The sequence below is a fragment of the Canis lupus genome, chromosome 1 (genome assembly GCF_003254725.2).
Source record: "Canis lupus dingo isolate Sandy chromosome 1, ASM325472v2, whole genome shotgun sequence".
Classification (NCBI taxonomy): Eukaryota; Metazoa; Chordata; class Mammalia; order Carnivora; family Canidae; genus Canis; species Canis lupus.
In genome coordinates this window covers 446130-466388 of record NC_064243.1, presented here as the reverse complement: position 1 = coordinate 466388, position 20259 = coordinate 446130, and the positions used below count along the sequence as shown (strand labels likewise).

At 44.3% G+C, this 20259-nt stretch overlaps 1 protein-coding gene across 11 annotated transcripts in view; it reads left to right on the top strand.

The window, feature by feature from the left end:
- The first annotated feature begins 6166 nt into the window (after positions 1-6166).
- ADNP2 (ADNP homeobox 2) overlaps positions 6167-20259 on the top strand; it is a 35018-nt gene continuing 20925 nt past the window's right edge. For 3 of the 11 annotated variants that reach the window (XM_049111446.1, XM_049111450.1, XM_049111459.1), the window contains exon 1: positions 16806-16926. Coding sequence is in view for 7 of the 11 variants with exons in the window: in XM_025421919.3 (XP_025277704.1) it covers positions 16819-16926 (108 nt within the window). In the remaining 4 variants the exon portion in view is untranslated. The other 8 variants (XM_025421920.3, XM_025421921.3, XM_025421919.3 and 5 more) reach the window with 8 other exon arrangements.

Here is a 20259-nt window from a genome sequence, read left to right as displayed (position 1 = left end):
ATTATGGTAATTTTAAATTTATATTTCTACCCCAAGTTTTCAGATTCAGACACCCAGAAGTCTTTTTTTTTTTTAACCTCCCATGAAGGGAGCCCAACGTGGGACTTGATCCTGGGACTCCAGGATCACACCCTGGGCCAAAGGCAGGCGCTAAACCCCTGAGCCACCCAGGTGTCCTGACACCTAGAAGTCTTAACAGTTATATCCAACATGGTTAAGATCAAATCTGTGATCCATAATTCTCTCTCCAGGGTTTCCACTGTCTGTCTCCCTCTTTTTTGAGGTTATTTATTCTATTTGATGACACACAGTGTTATGTTAGTTTCAGGGATACAATAATGATTCAACATCTCTATATGTGGTACTGTGCTCACCACAAGCGTAGCTGCCACCCATCACCTTACGACACTATTACAATACCTGACTATATTCCCTGTGCTGTACCTTTTATTCCTGTGATTTATTCATTCCATTACTGAACTCCTTTGCCAACCTTGCTCATTCCCTCTTCCCCTCTGGCAGCCATCAGTTTGTTCTCTGTATTTACAGGTGTGTTTGTTTATTTGTTTTGCTTTTTAGATTCATGTATAAGTTAAATCATATAGTATTTGTCTTTCTCTGTCTTATTTTCCTTAGCACATCCTTTAAGTCCATCCTTTCCGCAGATGGCAAGATCTTATTCTTTTTTATGGCTGACTAATATTGCATTGTATATATACACCACATTCTTCTTTATCCATTCATCAGTCGAAGGACACTTGGGCTTCTTCCATATCTTGGCTGTTGTAAATAATGTTGCAATAAACATTGAAGTGCACGTATCTTTTTAAATTTGTGTTTTTGTTTTCTTTGGTTAAACACCCAGTAGTAGAATTACTGGATCACATTTCTATTTTTTATTTTTTTGAGGACCCCCTCCCATACAGTTTTCCAGAGTGGCTGCTCCAGTTTGCATTCCCACCAACAGTGCATGAGGTCCCCCGTTTCTCCATGTCCTCACCAAACACTAGTTATACCTTGTATTTTTGATTCAAGCCATTCTGACAGGTGTGATGTAATCTCATTGTGTTTTGATTTGCATTTCCCTGATGATGAGTGAAGCTGAGCATCTTTTCATGTGTCTGTTGGCCATTGGGGTGTCTTTTTTTGAGAAATGTCTGTTTAGGTCCTCTGCCCATCTTCAGATTACTTGGTGTTGAGTTGTTCAATGCCATCCTTCCTGACACTTCACTCACAGCAGTGTCCGAACTATCATCATGCCTTGTTCACGTCACCTCCTAATTATCTCTCATAGCTGTCCACTTCTCTCCATCTTCTCAGCTCCAGATTACCATCATCTTCCAACATGTTCCTTGTTGGGTCACTCTAACAAGCTCCTAACTCTTGCTTTACATCTACCCTTCTCTCATCTCTACTCTTTCCTTCCTGATATAGCCAGCTATATATTTTCCAGATGCAAATCTAATTCTATCAACCCACCCAGTGAAAACACTCAATTGGCTTTTCATTGGTCTTAGGAAGACCCAAGTGACTTCATGATCTGGTCCCTCACCTACTCTCATAGTATTTTTCTTCCTGTGATGTGTGCTTCAGTTATTCTGGTTTCATTCCTCAGTCTGCCTAGGACACGCTCCTTCCAGGCACAGGGTCTCTGCAGCGGCTGTTCCTGCTGCCTGAGTCACCTCCCCTTACCACATCTAGCTGTTTTGATCCACTAATGTTTTCTTGTCCCTCTGACTTCAGGTTGTTGCTTCCTTAAGACTGCCACTCTAGATCAGGTTTCTGCATCATAGATGCTTGGAGAGCATATCTTCTTCAGGAGTGTTTACCTCAGTTTATAATTAAATTCTCATTGTGTAGCAATTTCACTAATGATGTTCTCCTCCGGTGGATTAAGCTTTTTTTTTTTTTTTTATTTTTTTTTTATTTTTTATTTTTTATTTTTTTTTTGGATTAAGCTTTTGTTTTCTGCTCATCACTGTCTCCTTGGCACCCAGTAGACACACAAAAAGTATATATAGAACACAGGCAAGAAAGGAGTGATTAGATGTAACTTGTTCATAAAGAATAACTGTCCCTCTTTTCTGTGGAAATTTCAGTGGTTTTAGATTAACCTTAGCAATTTATTTTATTGTAGATGAGCATGTGTACAGCTTGTCTGTTTATAGCTCAGTCAGGGATGCCAAATATAGCTGTATGCTGTGCAGACCCCACAGGGAGACAAGCTAAGGTGGGGGCAGTTGGAGCTGAAATCAAGCCCACTCTGTTCACTCAGATCTGTCTCAGAGGATATGATGCTTCCCCCCTTTCTTTACACATAAAGGCACTTGTATCTCCCAGCTAGGGCCCTCAGGGCAGCAAGAGCCCACAGGGCTTCTCCCCTGTAACTGGGTACAAAGGTAGCTGTGGACGGACATGTCAGAGTCTGGGACTAGTTCAAGATTTTTCTCTGTTCTGTGTTCACTCGGATTGCTCTCTCTATGCAGGACAATTATACTACAAATGCCGACGCTGATTATGAGGTGAACTAGGAAAGATTCAGCCTACCCTCCTTTAAGCCCAATTGAACAACTAAAATCAAAGCATCTATACTTATATTGACACCAAGTTGGTTAAGGAAAAGCAGAACACACTTGTGTGTGCTGTGACATGATTTGCTTACATCTTGGCCATGTGTTTTCCTGAGTCTTTGAAAAGAATCTTGATGAGTCTCACTGGGCCATATTGCTCATTCCTTCTATGGTGGGGAGGGACAGTCCTTTCCACACCAAAGCTGTTGATTATAGTTCGAAACATCACTCATATATCAATGCCGAAGTATTTAGGGATGTAGTGGGCTGATGCACTCTTTGAGTGAATAAAAAAAAATAGCATGGATCAAGAGATGCAAACATAGATAGATAGCTGGGCGATAAAGCAAACAGAGCAAAATGTTAATTGTAAAAGTTCAGTGATGGTGTTCACTGTATACTTATTTCAACTTTTCAGTATGTTCAAAATATTTCATAATGAGATGGGGAAAACTTTTAACTAAATTTTATTAAAATTGACTTATATAAAAATTTTTAAAAGATTTTATTTATTTGACAGAGACAGCTCGAGCACAAGCAGGGGGAGGGGCAGAGGAAGAGGGAGAAGCAGGCTCCCTCCAGGGATCTTGGTCTACCCAAGACCCTGGGATCATGGCCTGACCCAAAGGCAGACCGAACCCTCAACTGACTGAGTCACCCGGGTGCCCCTAAAATTGTCTTATGTTTATTTTATTTTTTAAAAGATTTTATTTATTTTTTCATGATAGACACAGAGAGAGAAAGAGGCACAGACACAGGCAGAGGGAGAAGCAGGCTCCATGCAGGGAGCCTGACGTGGGATTCGATCCCGTATCTCCAGGATCACACCCTGGGCTGAAGGCGGTGCTAAACCGCTGAGCCACCCAGGCTGCCCTGTCTTATGTTTATTAAAATATTTATTTATATTATATTTCTTAAAGTAACCTAGGCATCAGAGATATAGTGGTGAAGAAGACATGGTTCCTGTTGGTACAGCTCTTCTGACAGAGAAACACATTAGCAGATGGTGATGAAACAACCCAGTGAGTGCAGTGCCAGACGCACAGAATGTTCTGGAATACCAAGGAGATGTGCCCACCACAGTTTGTAATGTTTCTGTGTGGAGTGGTAGCGGTCAGGGAGATTTTCCTGAAAGAGAGGGCAGCAGTATGCAGCCTTGAATGGGAATGGGATGAAAATTAGTTCTGGCAGTGGAGAGGATAGGAATCCTATGGGCACTGCATGGTGTTTCAGGAACAGGAGATGGGCTGGGACTGGTCAAGCTTGGAGAGCTTGTGTGCTGTGCTGACCACTGGGCTTGTTCCTGGGAGGATGTGGAATGGCAGGGTCCAATTTGTCTTAGCTACATCACAAGGATGGCTGACTAGAGAATGTACCTGTGGAGCCAACGCTGGAGACAAGTTAGGTGCTTGTGTTGGTGTTCCTCAGGAGGTGAGCTGAATTCCAAGGCTGCAAGTGAGATGACAGATTTGAGGATTGCTTAGAATGTAAAATTGGAAAACTCGAGATGGTAAAATGAAAGACAATCAATCACACCGCTTACTGTAATTACAAGGAAGGATGATAGGCTGTTTGTTTGGAACATTTTAAATCTGAGTGCAGGAGACCCAAGTGGGCTGCCCAATTGGCAGCCAGAAAAATAAAAGTAAAGCTTAGGAAAGAGGTAGATATATTCATTTGGAATTGAAATAATGAAATTTGAATCTGCAATTGAGATTAAGAAGGGAGAGTATGCAGAGTAATAAAGTGAGAGGGATGGGATTTCTGGTACCTAGTACAGCACCTGGCATATAGGATGTGGGTGATGAATATGTGTTGAAAAATGAATGAAAGTGAGCACAACCCTGGAGATCCACATTGAAGGATAGGCTGAGGAAGGGAAGCTGATGAAGACATAAGGAACAGAGATCTTGGAGAAGATGGAAGGGCATATCTGGAAGTGGTCAGGGAGAGAAGAGCTTCAGGAGAGGGAGATGGGTGACAAATGAAGGGTGAGGACTCACATCTGTTCTTGGGTCTAACGATGATGAGGTCGTCGGTTACCTAGGAGTTTCTCCAAGGTGCTGAGGGTTCAGAGCACAAGGATGTAGAGTTCAAGGTACCCAGGCCACATTGGGAGAAATGTGACCAAATGCTCTCCTTACAACACCTTGATCTGGATCAAAGGGGACTGGAAGGCTTAAACTTTACTTTTCATCACACCCATGATTTCAAGGAAGATACATGAGGATATCATACCCATTTAGCACTGACTCATTAGCACATTAAATCATAATTCATAAATAAATATAAAGATTAAACTCTCCTTCAATTATGACTGGTATTCCTGTAGGGAAAAGGAGCAAACCATGGTCATGTCATGCAGTTCAGAATTTAACACATTTTTAAATTAATTCCGTTATTTCGTGCCTGTTACGTTTTTGGTCACTGGGGAGGTCCATGGCAGGGCAGACTGGGGGAGGGGCATGGCCAGCACATCCTCTCAAACTAGGTCCACGGTGAGGGTGGTCGTTGAGGAAACAGGTGTGCATGGTGCCACCAGGAGGTCAAGGAAGCTCCCGTCTGAGGGTCTTAGGGTTGTGGAAGGAGACATGGTCTTCTGCTGGAAGTGAAGTTGAGCAGGGCAGGTGCTCAGAGAAGGTCGATGAGGTGAGGATGGTCTGGAATGGTCATTAGGGAGCCAGAATAGGACAGGGCCCCAAGAGGTAAAAGGAGGTGTTTGCATGCGCACCCAGCCTCTCACTAAAGTGCAAGATCCCTGAGGGCGGTGTGGTCCTTGTCTTCCCCCGCAAGTCTGACTCAAGGGATGAAGACCCTTCTGAAAGCTCCCATTCCATGTGGAATATCATATTATGGCTTCACAATTAAAATTTGGGCAGAAGTGAACTTTTAGGCCAGTTAAGAGTTTTTACAAGTGTATGCAATTAACCTCTTCCCTACACAACGTATAGTTGCTCTAACTAAAAAAAAATCAGACTTCTCAAGAGAAACTGAGACAACTTTCTCAGGAAATAATCGTGAGGTCAGGAGCCCCCATCAGTCCAAGGACACACTTGTTCAAGTTCTGAGAGCCCAACTTGTGTCCTCCAATGGCAGCGCAGGATTCTCCTCGCAGCTGGCTTCCCATTGGCTCTGAGATGTGGGCGGGGCCTCCCATTCCTGCCCCTGCCACTAGCTCCACCCCCATTCCATGTAAATGAAGTCAAAGCTCTGGTGAGCCCACGTGACTGGTCACGTGGTGGACGGCGCCCTCGCCCCGCCCCTTCAATGACGTCATCACCCACACAAACTCTCGAGAGAGTTTGCAGAGATGCTAGGGAGAGGCTGGCAGGCCAGCCCACTGTGGCAGGAAAGGGGTGGGGGGCGGGGGCTCCAACAGGGACCCTCCCCCACCCCCACTCCAGAGCTTCCAGTCCAGCTTCAGGGAGGGGCCCCAAGGGTCCTGTGGGCAGTGCCCAGGGGGGTCCAATGCATACTCTCCTCCCATTGGCTGGCTGTACTGGCATGCAAATGAGGGCGCGCGTCACTTCCGGAGGCAAATCGAGCGCCATTTTCTCTTTCTGGCTGTGCTGGGAGGAGGGGACGGGGTCGCGCGGGGGTGGGCGCGCGCCGAGGCGGGGGTCCCGCCGCGCGGGGCGGAGGCGGGCGGGAGCGCGGGGCCCCGACGGGCCACGGCGGCGCGGCGAGAGGCGACGGGGGACGCAGCGGCGCTCCGAGCGCCCAGCGGTAGGTACGACCCAGGCCCAGCCCCGCGGCGACGCCCCCGGCCCTGCCTGGCCCAGGCCCGCGGAGTCCGACGGCGGCCGCGCCCCGCCCAGCCCCGCCCACAGCTCGCGGCCGGCGGCCGCCTCCCGCCTCCCGCCTCCTGAATCCTGCGAGGTCGTCGCGGCGTGGGGTTCGCGGCCCGGGACGGCGGCCGTCACCCTCCGCATCACGTGGGCGTCGGGGGTGGTCGCGGGGGGGCGGGGGCAGGACGCGGCGGGGAGGGGACGACCGAGGGACCGACGGGGGAAGGGAGGGAGGGCGGCCCGCTTGCTCCGCGCAGCCTGTCCCCGCGGCAGCCCGGCGGGAGCGCCCAGGTCGGCCGTGCGGGTCGGGGGCGCGGAGCTGGGTCCGGGGCGGGCTCCCCTCGCGGGCTCGCCCCGCGCCGCGGCGCCCACGATCCCGCTGCCTCCGCCGAGCCCGCCGACCTGGATGGTGCAGACCGACCCCGTGCGGACCGTGCGCACTTGCATAATCCGAGTCGGGGTGTTACGTGTCCGAGTATGAGCGGGAGACTCGCCGGAGTGCTGCTCACACGCGTCCTGATGGGACGGAAGGTGCTTACAGCCTCCCGAGGCCCCGAGGGGCCGGCAGTGCGGGGGAGGGCGCCGGGGCACGGACGCGACCCCCGGGGCGGCAGGGCACGGAGTGCAGGGATATCCCGCGGAGGCCCCGGTTACCGGGCTGCGGGCGGGGTGACGGTCGAGTGCCGTCCGGTGGGCTGGCATCGGGGCTGCGTGCAGGTGGTCGGTCCGCGCGGAGGAGGGCAGGGGGGCGGGGGGCTGCTGGGGGCTGCGGACGAAGGCGGGCACCCCGCTTTGCCCGGCGTACTTGCAGCATTGGCGGGTGCAGCGGCCCCGGACCCTGACCCATGTTCCGCACCCCGGCTGTCTCACCGTGTTAGGGCCTGTCTACACGGCCACTGGGAGGCCGCAGCTCGGTGCCGCAGGATTGTGAGAGTGCAGTGGTGTGCTGCCGTGGTCCGGACGCTTCATGGGATGCTGGTGGTCATGGTGCCTCTGGTCCCCGCCCCGGGGACAGACCACTTAACTACAGCCCGTGGTTGTGGACCCAGTTGGAATCCAGGACGTGCCCTAACGGACTCTGCTGCTGAGACTGCTGTGCAGTGTGGGTGTTTTTGGCACATCCCTGTATAACTTCAGTTTCACACGATCTCCCAAGTTCCTGTGAGATGACCTGAACCACTCATTTTTGGAGTGGACTTTTTCCAGAATGAAATGATCTTAAGTGATCTTGATCCTAAAAAACAAAAGTAACTGTAAGTGCTCCCTTGGGAAATCGTATTTTCTTGTGCAGTGAGTGGAATTTGGGGGAGGCCCACGCGTATCACCCACTGATAGGAAATGTAAAATTGACCACTTAGGTGGACAGGGTCGTGCGGCCGCCTTCTGCTGCTGTGTCCTAATGAGGAAGGTATGCATTTAACCTGCTTGGGAGCCACAGTAACAATGGTGAGGGAAGGGGGTGCTTACATTTGAGAATCAAAGTTCTTGTTCTCCAGATTCAGGAAAGGACAGACAGTTCCTTGGCCCTACTCCCAAGGCTTCAGCAGGTAACTACAGGGCCTAGTTGCTGACAGCCTCATTTCCTGTCCTGAGAGTTAGCCAGGCTGCAACAGCCTCTGGGAACCAGCCTCTGATGATGCGCCCATCCCCAAACTAGTGCTTCTCAAAGTCCACTAGTGCTCGGATGCTGTGCTTCTCAGAACCCGGTGGTAAGATCCAGTTTCAAGATTAGTGCTTACCATGTGAAGCCATCCTTCTTTGCCTGCAGTAAATGTAGCTTGCTTCCTTGTTTCAGATACAAGTGGGTGATGGTCTTAACCTTGGACAGGTCTGTTTAACAGTCAGCTCTGGGGAAAAGGAGAACCCCAAAGGGTGGAGAACAGATGGAACTTTAAGGATGAAATGAAAGCAAATAGAGTTGAGTAGAAAGCATCTAACAGTGATTTTCATTGAGGCTTGCTCTGGCTGAAGAAGCCAGTGTGGGCTTGAAAGTGACCTTGTGTTTAGCTTTTAGGAACACCCTCATGAGGTGCTGGACAGCTCTTCAGTTAGTGAGGCTGTGGGGCTTGAACTCATGACCCTGAGATTAAGAGTCAGACGCCCAACCTGCTGAGGCACCAGGCGCTCCCAGGTGAGGCTTTTGAGGCCTAGAACCCATATGTGCATTAAAATTTTTAATAATTTTATGATTTTTAACTTTATTTCTTAGGATTTAATGTTCTTCCATTATCAAGTGCTAAATGATCCTTCAGTCTCTCCTTCTACTGAACCTAAAATATACTTTTGACATAGATGATGAGATTTGGAAAACTCACTCCAAATTAGCTTTTCAGAAACTTTTTGTTTCCCTTGTACCTACTGGGAATTCCTCCCTCTTACAGGTTAACCCTTCCTCCCTCTGCCCCACCCATTTGATTCCAGTCTGCCTCTTTGGTTTTATTTACCTTTGGTCAAATATATGGATACTTTTTTTTCCTTTACCTTGGTCCTTTTTTGGTTCTGATCTGTTCACCTAGACTGTCTTGGGCTCCAACTGTAAACCCTCCCATAGCCATTTTCAACCTTTATAGTGCTTCCCACACGTCTTATGATTCCTGTTTTATTTTTATCTCTTTTGTTCATTTATTGTGAACGCTTGCTGTATGTTATACTCTGTGATCGGCCCCATGCAAAGAAAACATGATTCCTACCCTGGAGGAGTTTAACCTACTAGAAGAAATAGATATATAAATGGATCATTGCAACAGGGTGCCATGCAAGAAGCATAAACTCTGAGGGGCACCAGGCATGCAGTGCGGGAAGAGGGGTGACAAGAGGAGTGTAAAAGTGGAATTGCTGACTCACAGATGTTGTCATTTAAAATCTTGGGAAATATGGCCAGACTGCTTCTGAACATGTAGAAATTATGATTTTTCCACTTAGTTTCACTGCTAGTGGATATTATCAATCTTTAAAAGTTACCGTTCTGTTAGTAAGATTGGCATTCGTTATTTTAACCTGATGTTTTTTAACTTGAACTTGATTTTTTTTAGTGTGATAGCTTACATATTAAAAAAACTTTGAAATAGTTGCAGACTTATAGAAAGTTGCAAATATAATACAAAGAACTTTTTCTCCTGAAACATTTAAAAGAAATTAGCTAAGCAAGATGCCACATTACCCCAAATATTGTCTGTTTCCTACAATAAGAGCAGTCTCCTACATATCCAGAATAAAACCATCAGAATCAGGAAATGAATAATTATCATCAAATCCTCAGATTCCATTGAAATTTTTCCAGTGTTCCAATACTATTTCTAGTAAAAGAATTAACTTAGAATTGCACATTGTATTTACTCATTTTTAGTCTCTTTCAGCGGGAAACAGTTCTGTAGTTTTCCTTCCATGTATATATATTTTTAAAGTGTGTAATTCATGTCGAATTATATAGTTTAATGAAAGAACATTTCTGGTACACTCCAAAAAACCTGTTTTCATTCCCAGCCAACTGCTAACCTACCTTCTATCGCTGTAGTGTTGTCTCTTCTGAATATTTCACATAAGTGGAGTCAGATGACATGAGGACTTTAGCATCTGGCTTCTTTCACTTAGCATGATGCTTTTGAATTCATTTGTGGTGTGTGTCAGTACCTAGTTTTTTTGTTTGTTTGCTTGTTTTTGTTTTTAAGATTTTATTTATTTATTCATGAGAGACACACAGAGGCAGAGACACAGGCAGAGGGAGAAGGAAGCTCCATGCAGGGAGCTCGATGTGGAACTCGATCCTGGGACTCCAGGATCACGCCCTGGGCTGAAGGCAGGTGGTAAACCACTGAGCCATCCAGGGATCCCCAGTACCTCGTTTTTAATGCCAAGAAGCATTCTGTTGTATGGGTATACCACATTGTGTTTATCCATTTACCATTTGAAGGACATTTCAATTTCCATGTTTTGGCTGTTATGAATAGTGCTACCTTGTATGGTCTGAACACTTTGGAATAGTATAGGCTAGTTATTTTGTGCAGTGTCTTATTAATTTGGGCTGAGAAGTCTACCAGACTTCTGTGAATTACTCTTCTTCCTTTGGTATTTATTTACTTATTTATTTAGAGGATGAGGAGGGACAGAGAGAGGGGGAAAGAGAGACTCTCAAGCAAACTCCATGCCCAGTGTGGAGCCTGACTCAGTGCATGACCTCACAACTCTGAGATTATGACCTGGGCTGAAATCAGGAATTGGATGCTTAACCAACTGAGGCACTTACGGCACCCCTTACTTAATTATTAAGTAATTTTAGGGAGGTGCTTGGAAATCATGTACATATCCCACTCCTCATCAGATTTTCAATATATTTAATTTTTATCACCATGTTGATGATTACCAAATCACGCCACAATCTTGTAGAATAAAGCATTTGGTTAAAATTCAGTAATTCTTTGAATCTAGAGTTCAGACTGGAGCAGGGGAAATGGCTTATTTCTGTTCCTCATCTAGGAAGACTCCAAGGCTGAGGTGACTTGAGAGCCAGGTGTCTAGAAGTGTCTTCACTTACTTGTCTGGTGGTTGAGGTTGGAACATCTCTGTATGGTCTCTCCATGTGGGCTAATTGAGCTGCTTCATGACATGGTGTCTGGATTCCAAGGTGATGGTGCTCAGAGAGTGAGCAGAAGCTTGCTCTAGTCTTGGAAGTCACATGGCATGACCTCTGCCATACTTTATGGGTTGAGTCAGCCACAGAGTTCTGCCCAAGTTTAAGGGGTGAGGCATAAGTGCCCCACTTTGGGGGAGAATTGTCAAGATCATATATATTTTTTTAAAGATTTACTTATTTATTAGAGCATGTGCGGAGAGAGAGGGAGAGGGTGAGAGAGAATGTGAAGCAGTGCCCAGTGCAGTGCCCAATGTGGGGCTCGATCTCATAACTCTGAGCTCACACCTGAGCCAAAATCAAGAGTCAGACGCTTGACTGACAGAGCCACCCAGGTGCCCAAGGTCCTGGGCACTGATATTGCAAAAGAGCATGTGGGATGGGAAGTACTGTTGCATTGTGTTTTGAAAAATTCAGTGCCATAGGTGGTAATCTATTTTTTTAATAAATTAATTTTTTATTGGTGTTCAATTTACCAACATACAGAATAACACCCAGTGCTCATCCCGTCAAGTGTCCCCCTCAGTGCCCATCACCCATTCACCCCTACCCCCCGCCCTCCTCCCCTCCCACCACCCCTAGTTCGTTTCCCAGAGTTAGGAGTCTTTATGTTCTGTCTCCCTTTCTGATATTTCCCACACATTTCTTCTCCCTTCCCTTATATTCCCTTTCACTATTATTTATATTCCCCAAATGAATGAGACCATATAATGTCGTCCTTCTCCGATTGACTTATTTCACTCAGCATAATACCCTCCAGTTCCATCCACGTTGAAGCAAATGGTGGGTATTTGTCGTTTCTAATGGCTGAATAATATTCCATTGTATACATAAACCACATCTTCTTTATCCATTCATCTTTCGATGGACACCGAGGCTCCTTCCACAGTTTGGCTATTGTGGACATTGCTGCTATAAACATCGGGGTGCAGGTGTCCCAGCATTTCATTGCATCTGAATCTTTGGGGTAAATCCCCAACAGTGCAATTGCTGAGTCGTAGGGCAGGTCTATTTTTAACTCTTTGAGGAACCTCCACACAGTTTTCCAGAGTGGCTGCACCAGTTCACATTCCCACCAACAGTGCAGGAGGGTTCCCCTTTTCTCCACATCCTCTCCAACATTTGTGGTTTCCTGCCTTATTAATTTTCCCCATTCTCACTGGTGTGAGGTGGTATCTCATTGTGGTTTTGATTTGTATTCCCCTGATGGCAAGTGATGCAGAGCATTTTCTCATGTGCATGTTGGCCATGTCTATGTCTTCCTCTGTGAGATTTCTCTTCATGTCTTTTGCCCATTTCATGATTGGATTGTTTGTTTCTTGGGTGTTGAGTTTAAGAAGTTCTTTTTTTTTTTTTTTTTAAATTTATTTTTTATTGGTGTTCAATTTACTAACATACAGAATAACCCCCAGTGCCCGTCACCCATTCACTCCCACCCCCCGCCCTCCTCCCCTTCTACCACCCCTAGTTCGTTTCCCAGAGTTAGCAGTCTTTACGTTCTGTCTCCCTTTCTGATACTTCCCACACATTTCTTCCCCCTTCCCTTATATTCCTTTTCACTATTATTTATATTCCCCAAATGAATGAGACCATATAATGTTTGTCCTTCTCCGACTGGCTTACTTCACTCAGCATAATACCCTTCAGTTCCATCCACGTTGAAGCAAATGGTGGGTATTTGTCATTTCTAATAGCTGAGTAATATTCCATTGTATACATAAACCACATCTTCTTTATCCACTCATCTTTCGTTGGACACCGAGGCTCCTTCCACAGTTTGGCTATCGTGGCCATTGCTGCTATAAACATCGGGGTGCAGGTGTCCCGGCGTTTCATTGCATTTGTATCTTTGGGGTAAATCCCCAACAGTGCAATTGCTGGGTCGTAGGGCAGGTATATTTTTAACTGTTTGAGGAACCTCCACACAGTTTTCCAGAGTGGCTGCACCAGTTCACATTCCCACCAACAGTGTAAGAGGGTTCCCCTTTCTCCGCATCCTCTCCAACATTTGTTGTTTCCTGCCTTGTTAATTTTCCCCATTCTCACCGGTGTGAGGTGGTATCTCATTGTGGTTTTGATTTGTATTCCCCTGATGGCAAGTGATGCAGAGCATTTTCTCATGTGCATGTTGGCCATGTCTATGTCTTCCTCTGTGAGATTTCTCTTCATGTCTTTTGCCCATTTCATGATTGGACTGTTTGTTTCTTTGGTGTTGAGTTTGATAAGTTCTTTATAGATCTTGGAAACTAGCCCTTTATCTGATATGTCATTTGCAAATATCTTCTCCCATTCTGTAGGTTGTCTTTTAGTTTTGTTGACTGTATCCTTTGCTGTGCAAAAGCTTCTTATCTTGATGAAGTCCCAATAGTTCATTTTTGCTTTTGTTTCTTTTGCTTTCCTGGATGTATCTTGCAAGAAGTTACTGTGGCCGAGTTTAAAAAGGGTGTTGCCTGTGTTCTCCTCTAGGATATTGATGGAATCTTGTCTCACATTTAGATCTTTCATCCATTTTGAGTTTATCTTTGTGTATGGTGCAAGAGAGTGGTCTAGTTTCATTCTTCTGCATGTGGATGTCCAATTTTCCCAGCACCATTTATTGAAGAGACTGTCTTCCAGTGGATAGTCTTTCCTCCTTTATCGAATATTAGTTGACCATAAAGTTCAGGGTCCACTTCTGGGTTCTCTATTCTGTTCCATTGATCTATGTGTCTGTTTTTGTGCCAGTACCACACTGTCTTGATGACCACAGCTTTGTAGTACACAGGTTGAAATCTATTACTGTCATTTATTTTTTGCCCAAATTGTCTTATATTTGGGTGGTGGGAACTTTTTTTTTTTTTTTTAAGATTTTATTTATTTATTCACCAGAGACCAGAGAAGGGGCGGGGGTAGGGGGAGAGGCAGGCAAAGATACAGACAGAGGGAGAAGCAGGCTCCATGTAGGGAGCCTAATGCGGGACTTGATCCTGGGACTCTAGGACCACGCCCTGGGCGGAAGGCAGACACTAAACCGCTGAGCCACCCAGGGATCCCCAGTGGGAACTTCTTTAAGCTGGTTTCTTTTGAGTCCTTTTGACATGTCTCACCATTCTTTGAACAACTTGCTTATTTTCTGGTGTAGGACAGTCTTGGCTTGTCTTATCTTTTCCATGCTTCAGCCCTAGAATCAACCATTTTTCTAAGGAGTCCTGGTTCTTTGTGGAAAGTGGTATTTAGAAAGTAAGATCTGGGGGGGAGAGGGGGTGCCTGGGTGGCACAGTCAGTTAAACATCCAGCTCTTGGTTTTGGCTCAGGTCCTTATCTCAGGGTCATGAGATCAAGCCCATGTGGGGCTCTGCTTGGTGCCTCATCTGCTTGATATTCTCCCTCTGCCCCTCCCTGAACCCACTTGCTCTCATTCTGTCTTTCAAGTAAATAAATAAATCTTTAAAAAAAGAAAAGAAAAGAGTAAGATTTGGGCTTTAGGAGTGCTCACTGTTATTGGAGTATGTCACTGCCTCTAGACTCTCTTAGTAGACAGAGCTATGGAATATATATGTACAGGTTTACAACTGTATCTTTTATGTATGTATTAAAAACAATACAGTCATACCTACATTCTGATCAAGTACCACAGGATTTAGTTTAATTTTATGCCTTTTCAGATACTTTAAAAACAGCTTTATGGAAATATAATTTATAACCATACAGTTCACCTGCTTATTTATTTAAAAAAAGATTATTTATTTATTCATGAGAGACAGAGAAAGAGAGGCAGAGACACAGGCAGAGGGAGAAGCAGGTTCCACGCAGGAAGCCCGACACGGGACTCGATCCTGGGTCTCCAGGATCAGGCCCTGGGCTTGAAGGTGGCGCTAAACTGCTGAGCCATCCGGGCTGCCCCAGTTTATCTGTTTAAAGTGTATATGTGTGTGTGTATATATAATTATAGTTCACTGGTGTTTAGTATATTCAGAGAGTTGTGCATACATCACCACAGTTGATTTTTTAGAACATTGTCATTATTCTAACGTCCTGTTCCCCTTACTCATCACCTTCCAGTCCTCCTCAGCCCTAGGCAACTGGGACAACTAGTATTCTACTTTCTGTCTCCATAAATTTGCCCTGAACACTTTATATGAAATACAACATGTGGTTCTACATGTCTTTCACTTAGCATAATCTTCCTCAGGGGAAATCCACATCATAGCAAACGTGTCAGTACTTCATTTCTTTTTTGGCCAAATATTTCATTGTGTGGATATACCACGTTTTATTTATTCATTCATCAGTTGATGGACATGTGGATTGTTTCCACTTTTTGGCTCTTGTGAATAATACTGCTGTGAACAGCAGAAGTTTTTGTTTGAATGCATGTTTTTAATTTCTCTTGGGTGAAATTGATGGTTCATATAGCACCTATATATTTCATCTTTTGAGGAACTGCCAGACTGTTTTCCAAAGTGGCTGCACTGTTTTACTTTAACTACCACAACATATGAGAGATTCAGTTGTTCCACATCCTTTCCAACACTTGTGTTTTTTCTTTTTTCTTCTTTTTTTTTTATATTATAGTCCTCTTAGTAGGTATAGTTACATATTTCACTGTGGTTTTGAGTTTCATTTCCCCACAGCTAATGTTGTTTAGCATCTTTTTATGTGCTTAACAGCATTTGTATATTATCTTTGGAGAAATATTCAAATTTTTTGCCCATCATCTTTTTTTTAAGATTTATTATTTTTTTTAGAGAGTATGAGCAGGAAGGGCAAAGGTGGGGAGAGAGAATCTCAAGCAGACTGAGCACAGAGCCTGATGTGGGGCTCCATCTCACGACCCTGAGATCACGACCTGAGCTGAAACCAAGAGGTGGACACTTGACTGGCAGTGCCACCCAGGTGCCCCTCTTTTGCCCATTTTTAAGTTGGGTTGTCTTTTAATTATTGAGTTATAAGAGTTGTTTTCTTTATATATTCTGGATGTAAGTTCCTTTTTTTTTTTTTTAATTTTTATTTATTTATGATAGTCACACAGAGAGAGAGAGAGGCAGAGACACAGGCAGAGGGAGAAGAAGGCTCCATGCACCGGGAGCCCAATGTGGGATTCGATCCTGGGTCTCCAGGATCGCGCCCTGGGCCAAAGGCAGGCGCCTAACCGCTGCGCCACCCAGGGATCCCTGGATGTAAGTTCCTGATCAGAAATATGATTTGCAAATGTTTCTTCTTGTTTAGCGGTTTCTTTTCTTCTTTTTTTTTTGCTTTTTTGATGGTTTCCTTTGAGGTGTAAAAGTGTTATATTCGATGAAATCCAACTTATCTCTTTTTCTTTAGTTGTTAGTTGGTTTTTGGTGTCTTATCTAAGGTCCATTGCCAAATCCAAGGCCATGAAAATTTATGCCTGTTTTCTTTTAAGAGATTCAAAGTTTAAGCTCTTACATGGAGACGTATGATCCATTTTGAGTTAATTTTTGCGTGTAATGAAAGGAAATTCCCAACTTCATTCTTTGGCATGTGGATATGTAGTTGTCCTAGCATAATTTGTTGAAAATTACTCTTTTTTTTTTTTAAGATTTATTTATTTGAGAGAGGATTTGAGCATGCATGTATGTGAGGTAGGGATGGGCAGAGGGGGAGAGCCTGAGGCAGACTCCATGCCGAGCATGGAGCGTCATGTGGGGCTCCATCTCACGACCCCAAGGTCACAACCTGAGCTGAAACCAAGAGTCGGACAACCAACTGACTGTGCCACCCAGGCACCCTGAAAATTACTATTTTGCCAGCTCTGTTAAATATGTAGATGTAGATATAGGTACTCAGTTTTCTTTTCTTTTTTCTTTTTTCAAGGAAAAATTAAAAAATGTTTCAAATTCCTGTGGAAAATCTTGACAACATCAGGAAGGTACGAAAAAAGGTGAAAGGCATTCTTGTGGATATTGGGCTTGACAGCTGCAAGGAATTGCTGAAGGTAAGAGTCCATAAGTGAGATTAAGAGAAGACAGTAATATCAGTGATGTAGGGTTGGCTTTATGGAGGTGATTTTAGAGTGTTTGAGGAATGAGTAAGGTTCCTCAAGGTGGAAATTGCTAGTATTTCAGATGACTGCTTGAGAGCATCATTAGTTCTTTTTTTTTGAGCATCATTAGTTCTTATTTCAAGGTGCTGAATGGGAAAAATCTGCAGCCAAGAATACTCTCTAGCAAGGCTGTCATTTAGAATAGAAGGAGAGATGAAGAGCTTCCTAGATGAAAACTAACAAGAGTTTGTGACACTAAACCAGCCCTGCAAGAAATAATCTTTTTTTTTTAAAGATTTTATTTATTTATTCATGAGAGACACAGAGAGAGAGAGAGAGAGAAAGAGGCAGAGACACAGAGGGAGGAGCAGGCTCCATGCAGGAATCCTGATGTGGGACTCCATCCCGCGCTGGGATCAGTCCCTGGGCTGAAGGCAGCGCTAAACCGCTGAGCCACCTGGGCTGCCTTTTTTTTTTTAAGATTTTATTTATTTATTCATGAGAGACACAGAGAGAGAGAGAGGCAGGGACACAGAGCAGAGGGAAAAGCAGGTCTCATGCAGTGAGCCTGACATGGGACTCGACCTTGCATCCCCAGGATTACGCCCTGGGCTGAAGGCGGTGCTAATAGACTGCTGAGCCACCCAGGCTGCCCAAGAAGTATTCTTTTATGTCTTTTTTAAACTGAGCTATTTTAAGCTATTCAAGTTTTTAAAGTCTTTTTTTTAAAATTTTTATTTATTTATGATAGTCACACACACAGAGAGAGAGAGGCAGAGACATAGGCAGATGGAGAAGCAGGCTCCATGCACGGGGAGCCCGACGTGGGATTCGATCCCGGGTCTCCAGGATCGCGCCCTGGGCTAAACCGCTGCGCCACCCAGGGATCCCTATTCAAGTTTTTAAAAGTTACTTTTAGGTGGTGCTTTTTATAGTTACTAGTTATCAAATATGTTTGTTTTTGATCTTGTTTTGATCGAAGGGAATGTGTTGAATTATTTGTTATTTTAGCCGAAGAAGACCCTGACTTAATTCCCTAGATGGTTGGAGTAATTACCAAATGGGGATTCATGTGATGGGGCTTTTCTGCTTTGTGAATTTAATATATGTAATTTTAACAAAAGTTTAAAAATTAAGGTCACAGTCATACTCTGATAAGTTATGTTCTCTTAATTTTCTTTCTTATTAACTTGAGGCTCTATTGCCAGCTATATATTTTCAAGTTAAGAAATAGAAATTGTGGAGTGAGGCTTGATGTGTATTCTTTTTTTTTTTTTTAAATTTTTATTTATTTATGATAGTCATACAGAGAGAGAGAGAGAGGCAGAGACATAGGCAGAGGGAGAAGCAGGCTCCATGCACTGGGAGCCCGACGTGGGATTCGATCCCAGGTCTCCAGGATCGCGCCCTGGGCCAAAGGCAGGTGCCAAACCGCTGCGCCACCCAGGGATCCCTTGATGTGTATTCTTAAAGCCATTGGTAGTTCTTTTTTTTTTTTTTTTTTTTTAAGATTTATTTATTTGAGAGAGAGAGAGAACGATCAGGAGAAGGGGGCAGAGGGAGAAGCCAGCTCCCTGCTCGGCAAGGCTCCCAAGGTCCTGGGATCATGACCTGAGCTGAAGGCAGATGCTCAGTCAACCGAGTCACCCAGGCGCCCCTCATCCTCATAATTTTTAATGATTATGCAATAATCCATCGGATGGATATGCCAAAAGTAGCCATTGGTAGTTCTGTGCATGTTTGTTTTATTCATAACTATCAAAATAAGGACCGTGTCTACTTTGACTTTTTTTTTTAGACTTGTGAACAATTCAGTTCACAGTATTGGCCTTGGAAGGGTTTGGTTTCTTAATTTTCAAATCTCAGACTTTCAGCCAGATTGATTTTATTTATAAAAAGGTGGCCTAATACTGAGACTAATAATTACCAGGATCCTCATTAATGGCCAGAATTTATTTTTGCCCTCATGTAGACAAATACTAATTTCTAAAAGGTTGCAGGTAATTTTCTGTTGAGACATTGCCACCTCAGAGAGCTCTTCCCTCTGAAATGCTGCCTTCCCTGTGCTCTCCTGGCTTACCAACTCTGTTGTACTTCAGAGCTCTCATGGTACCTGATATTATTTTATTATATTTCTAAAATAACATCAGGTACCAGGTATCTTTCTCCCCCACTTGAATGAAAGAAGACAAGGACCTCTTGTTTTGTTCATTGATGGTATTACCTGTGATCAGAATTGTGGTCTGGTGCATAGGTGTGTAACAGATACATCTATATATATATATTTTTTTACATCTATATTTTTAATAAATATTTTTTGAATGAACAAAAATAGAAACAGTACTTTTAATAACAGACTATGACTGAAAGTCCATTTGCAAATAAAAGGATGGGGGAGATATAAGTGGAAACCTTGGGTAGATCATACTGCTTAGGAACAGTCTTACAGTGAGAGAACCTTGGAGTTCTTTGCATCTCTGTTTATTTTATTTTATTTTATTTTATTTTATTTTATTTTATTTTATTTTATTTTATTTATTTTATTTATTTTAATAAATTTATTTTTTATTGGTGTTCAATTTGCCAACATAGAATAACACCTCGTGCTCATCCCATCAAGTGCCCCCGTCAGTGCCCGTCACCCAGTCACCCCCACCCCCCTCCTACCTCCCTTTCTACCACCCCTAGTTCGTTTCCCAGAGTTAGGAGTCTCTCATGTTCTGTCTCCCTTTCTGATATTTCCCACTCATTTTTTTCTCCTTTCCCCTTTATTCCCTTTCACTATTTTTTATATTCCCCAAATGAATGAGACCATATAATGTTTGTCCTTCTCCGATTGACTTATTTCACTTGGCATAATATCCTCCAGTTCCATCCACATCGAAGCAGATGGTGGGTATTTGTCATTTCTAATGGCTGAGTAATATTCCATTGTATACATAAGCCACATCTTCTTTATCCATTCATCTTTTGATGGACACCGAGGCTCCTTCCACAGTTTGGCTATTGTGGACATTGCTGCTATAAACATCGGGGTGCAGGTGTCCCGACATTTCACTGCATCTGTATCTTTGGGTAAATCCCCAGCTGCATCTCTGTTTATAAGTCATTTTATGCATGAGGTTTAAGAAAGCAAGGCCATTATTTGGAGATAAAATTTGGCTCAGCAGTTGAGCGTCTGCCTTCAGCTCAGGGCGTGATCCCAGGATCTGGGATTGAGTACCACATTGGGCTCCCTGTGAGGAGCCTGCTTCTCCCTCTGCCTTATGTCTCTGCCTCTCTCTC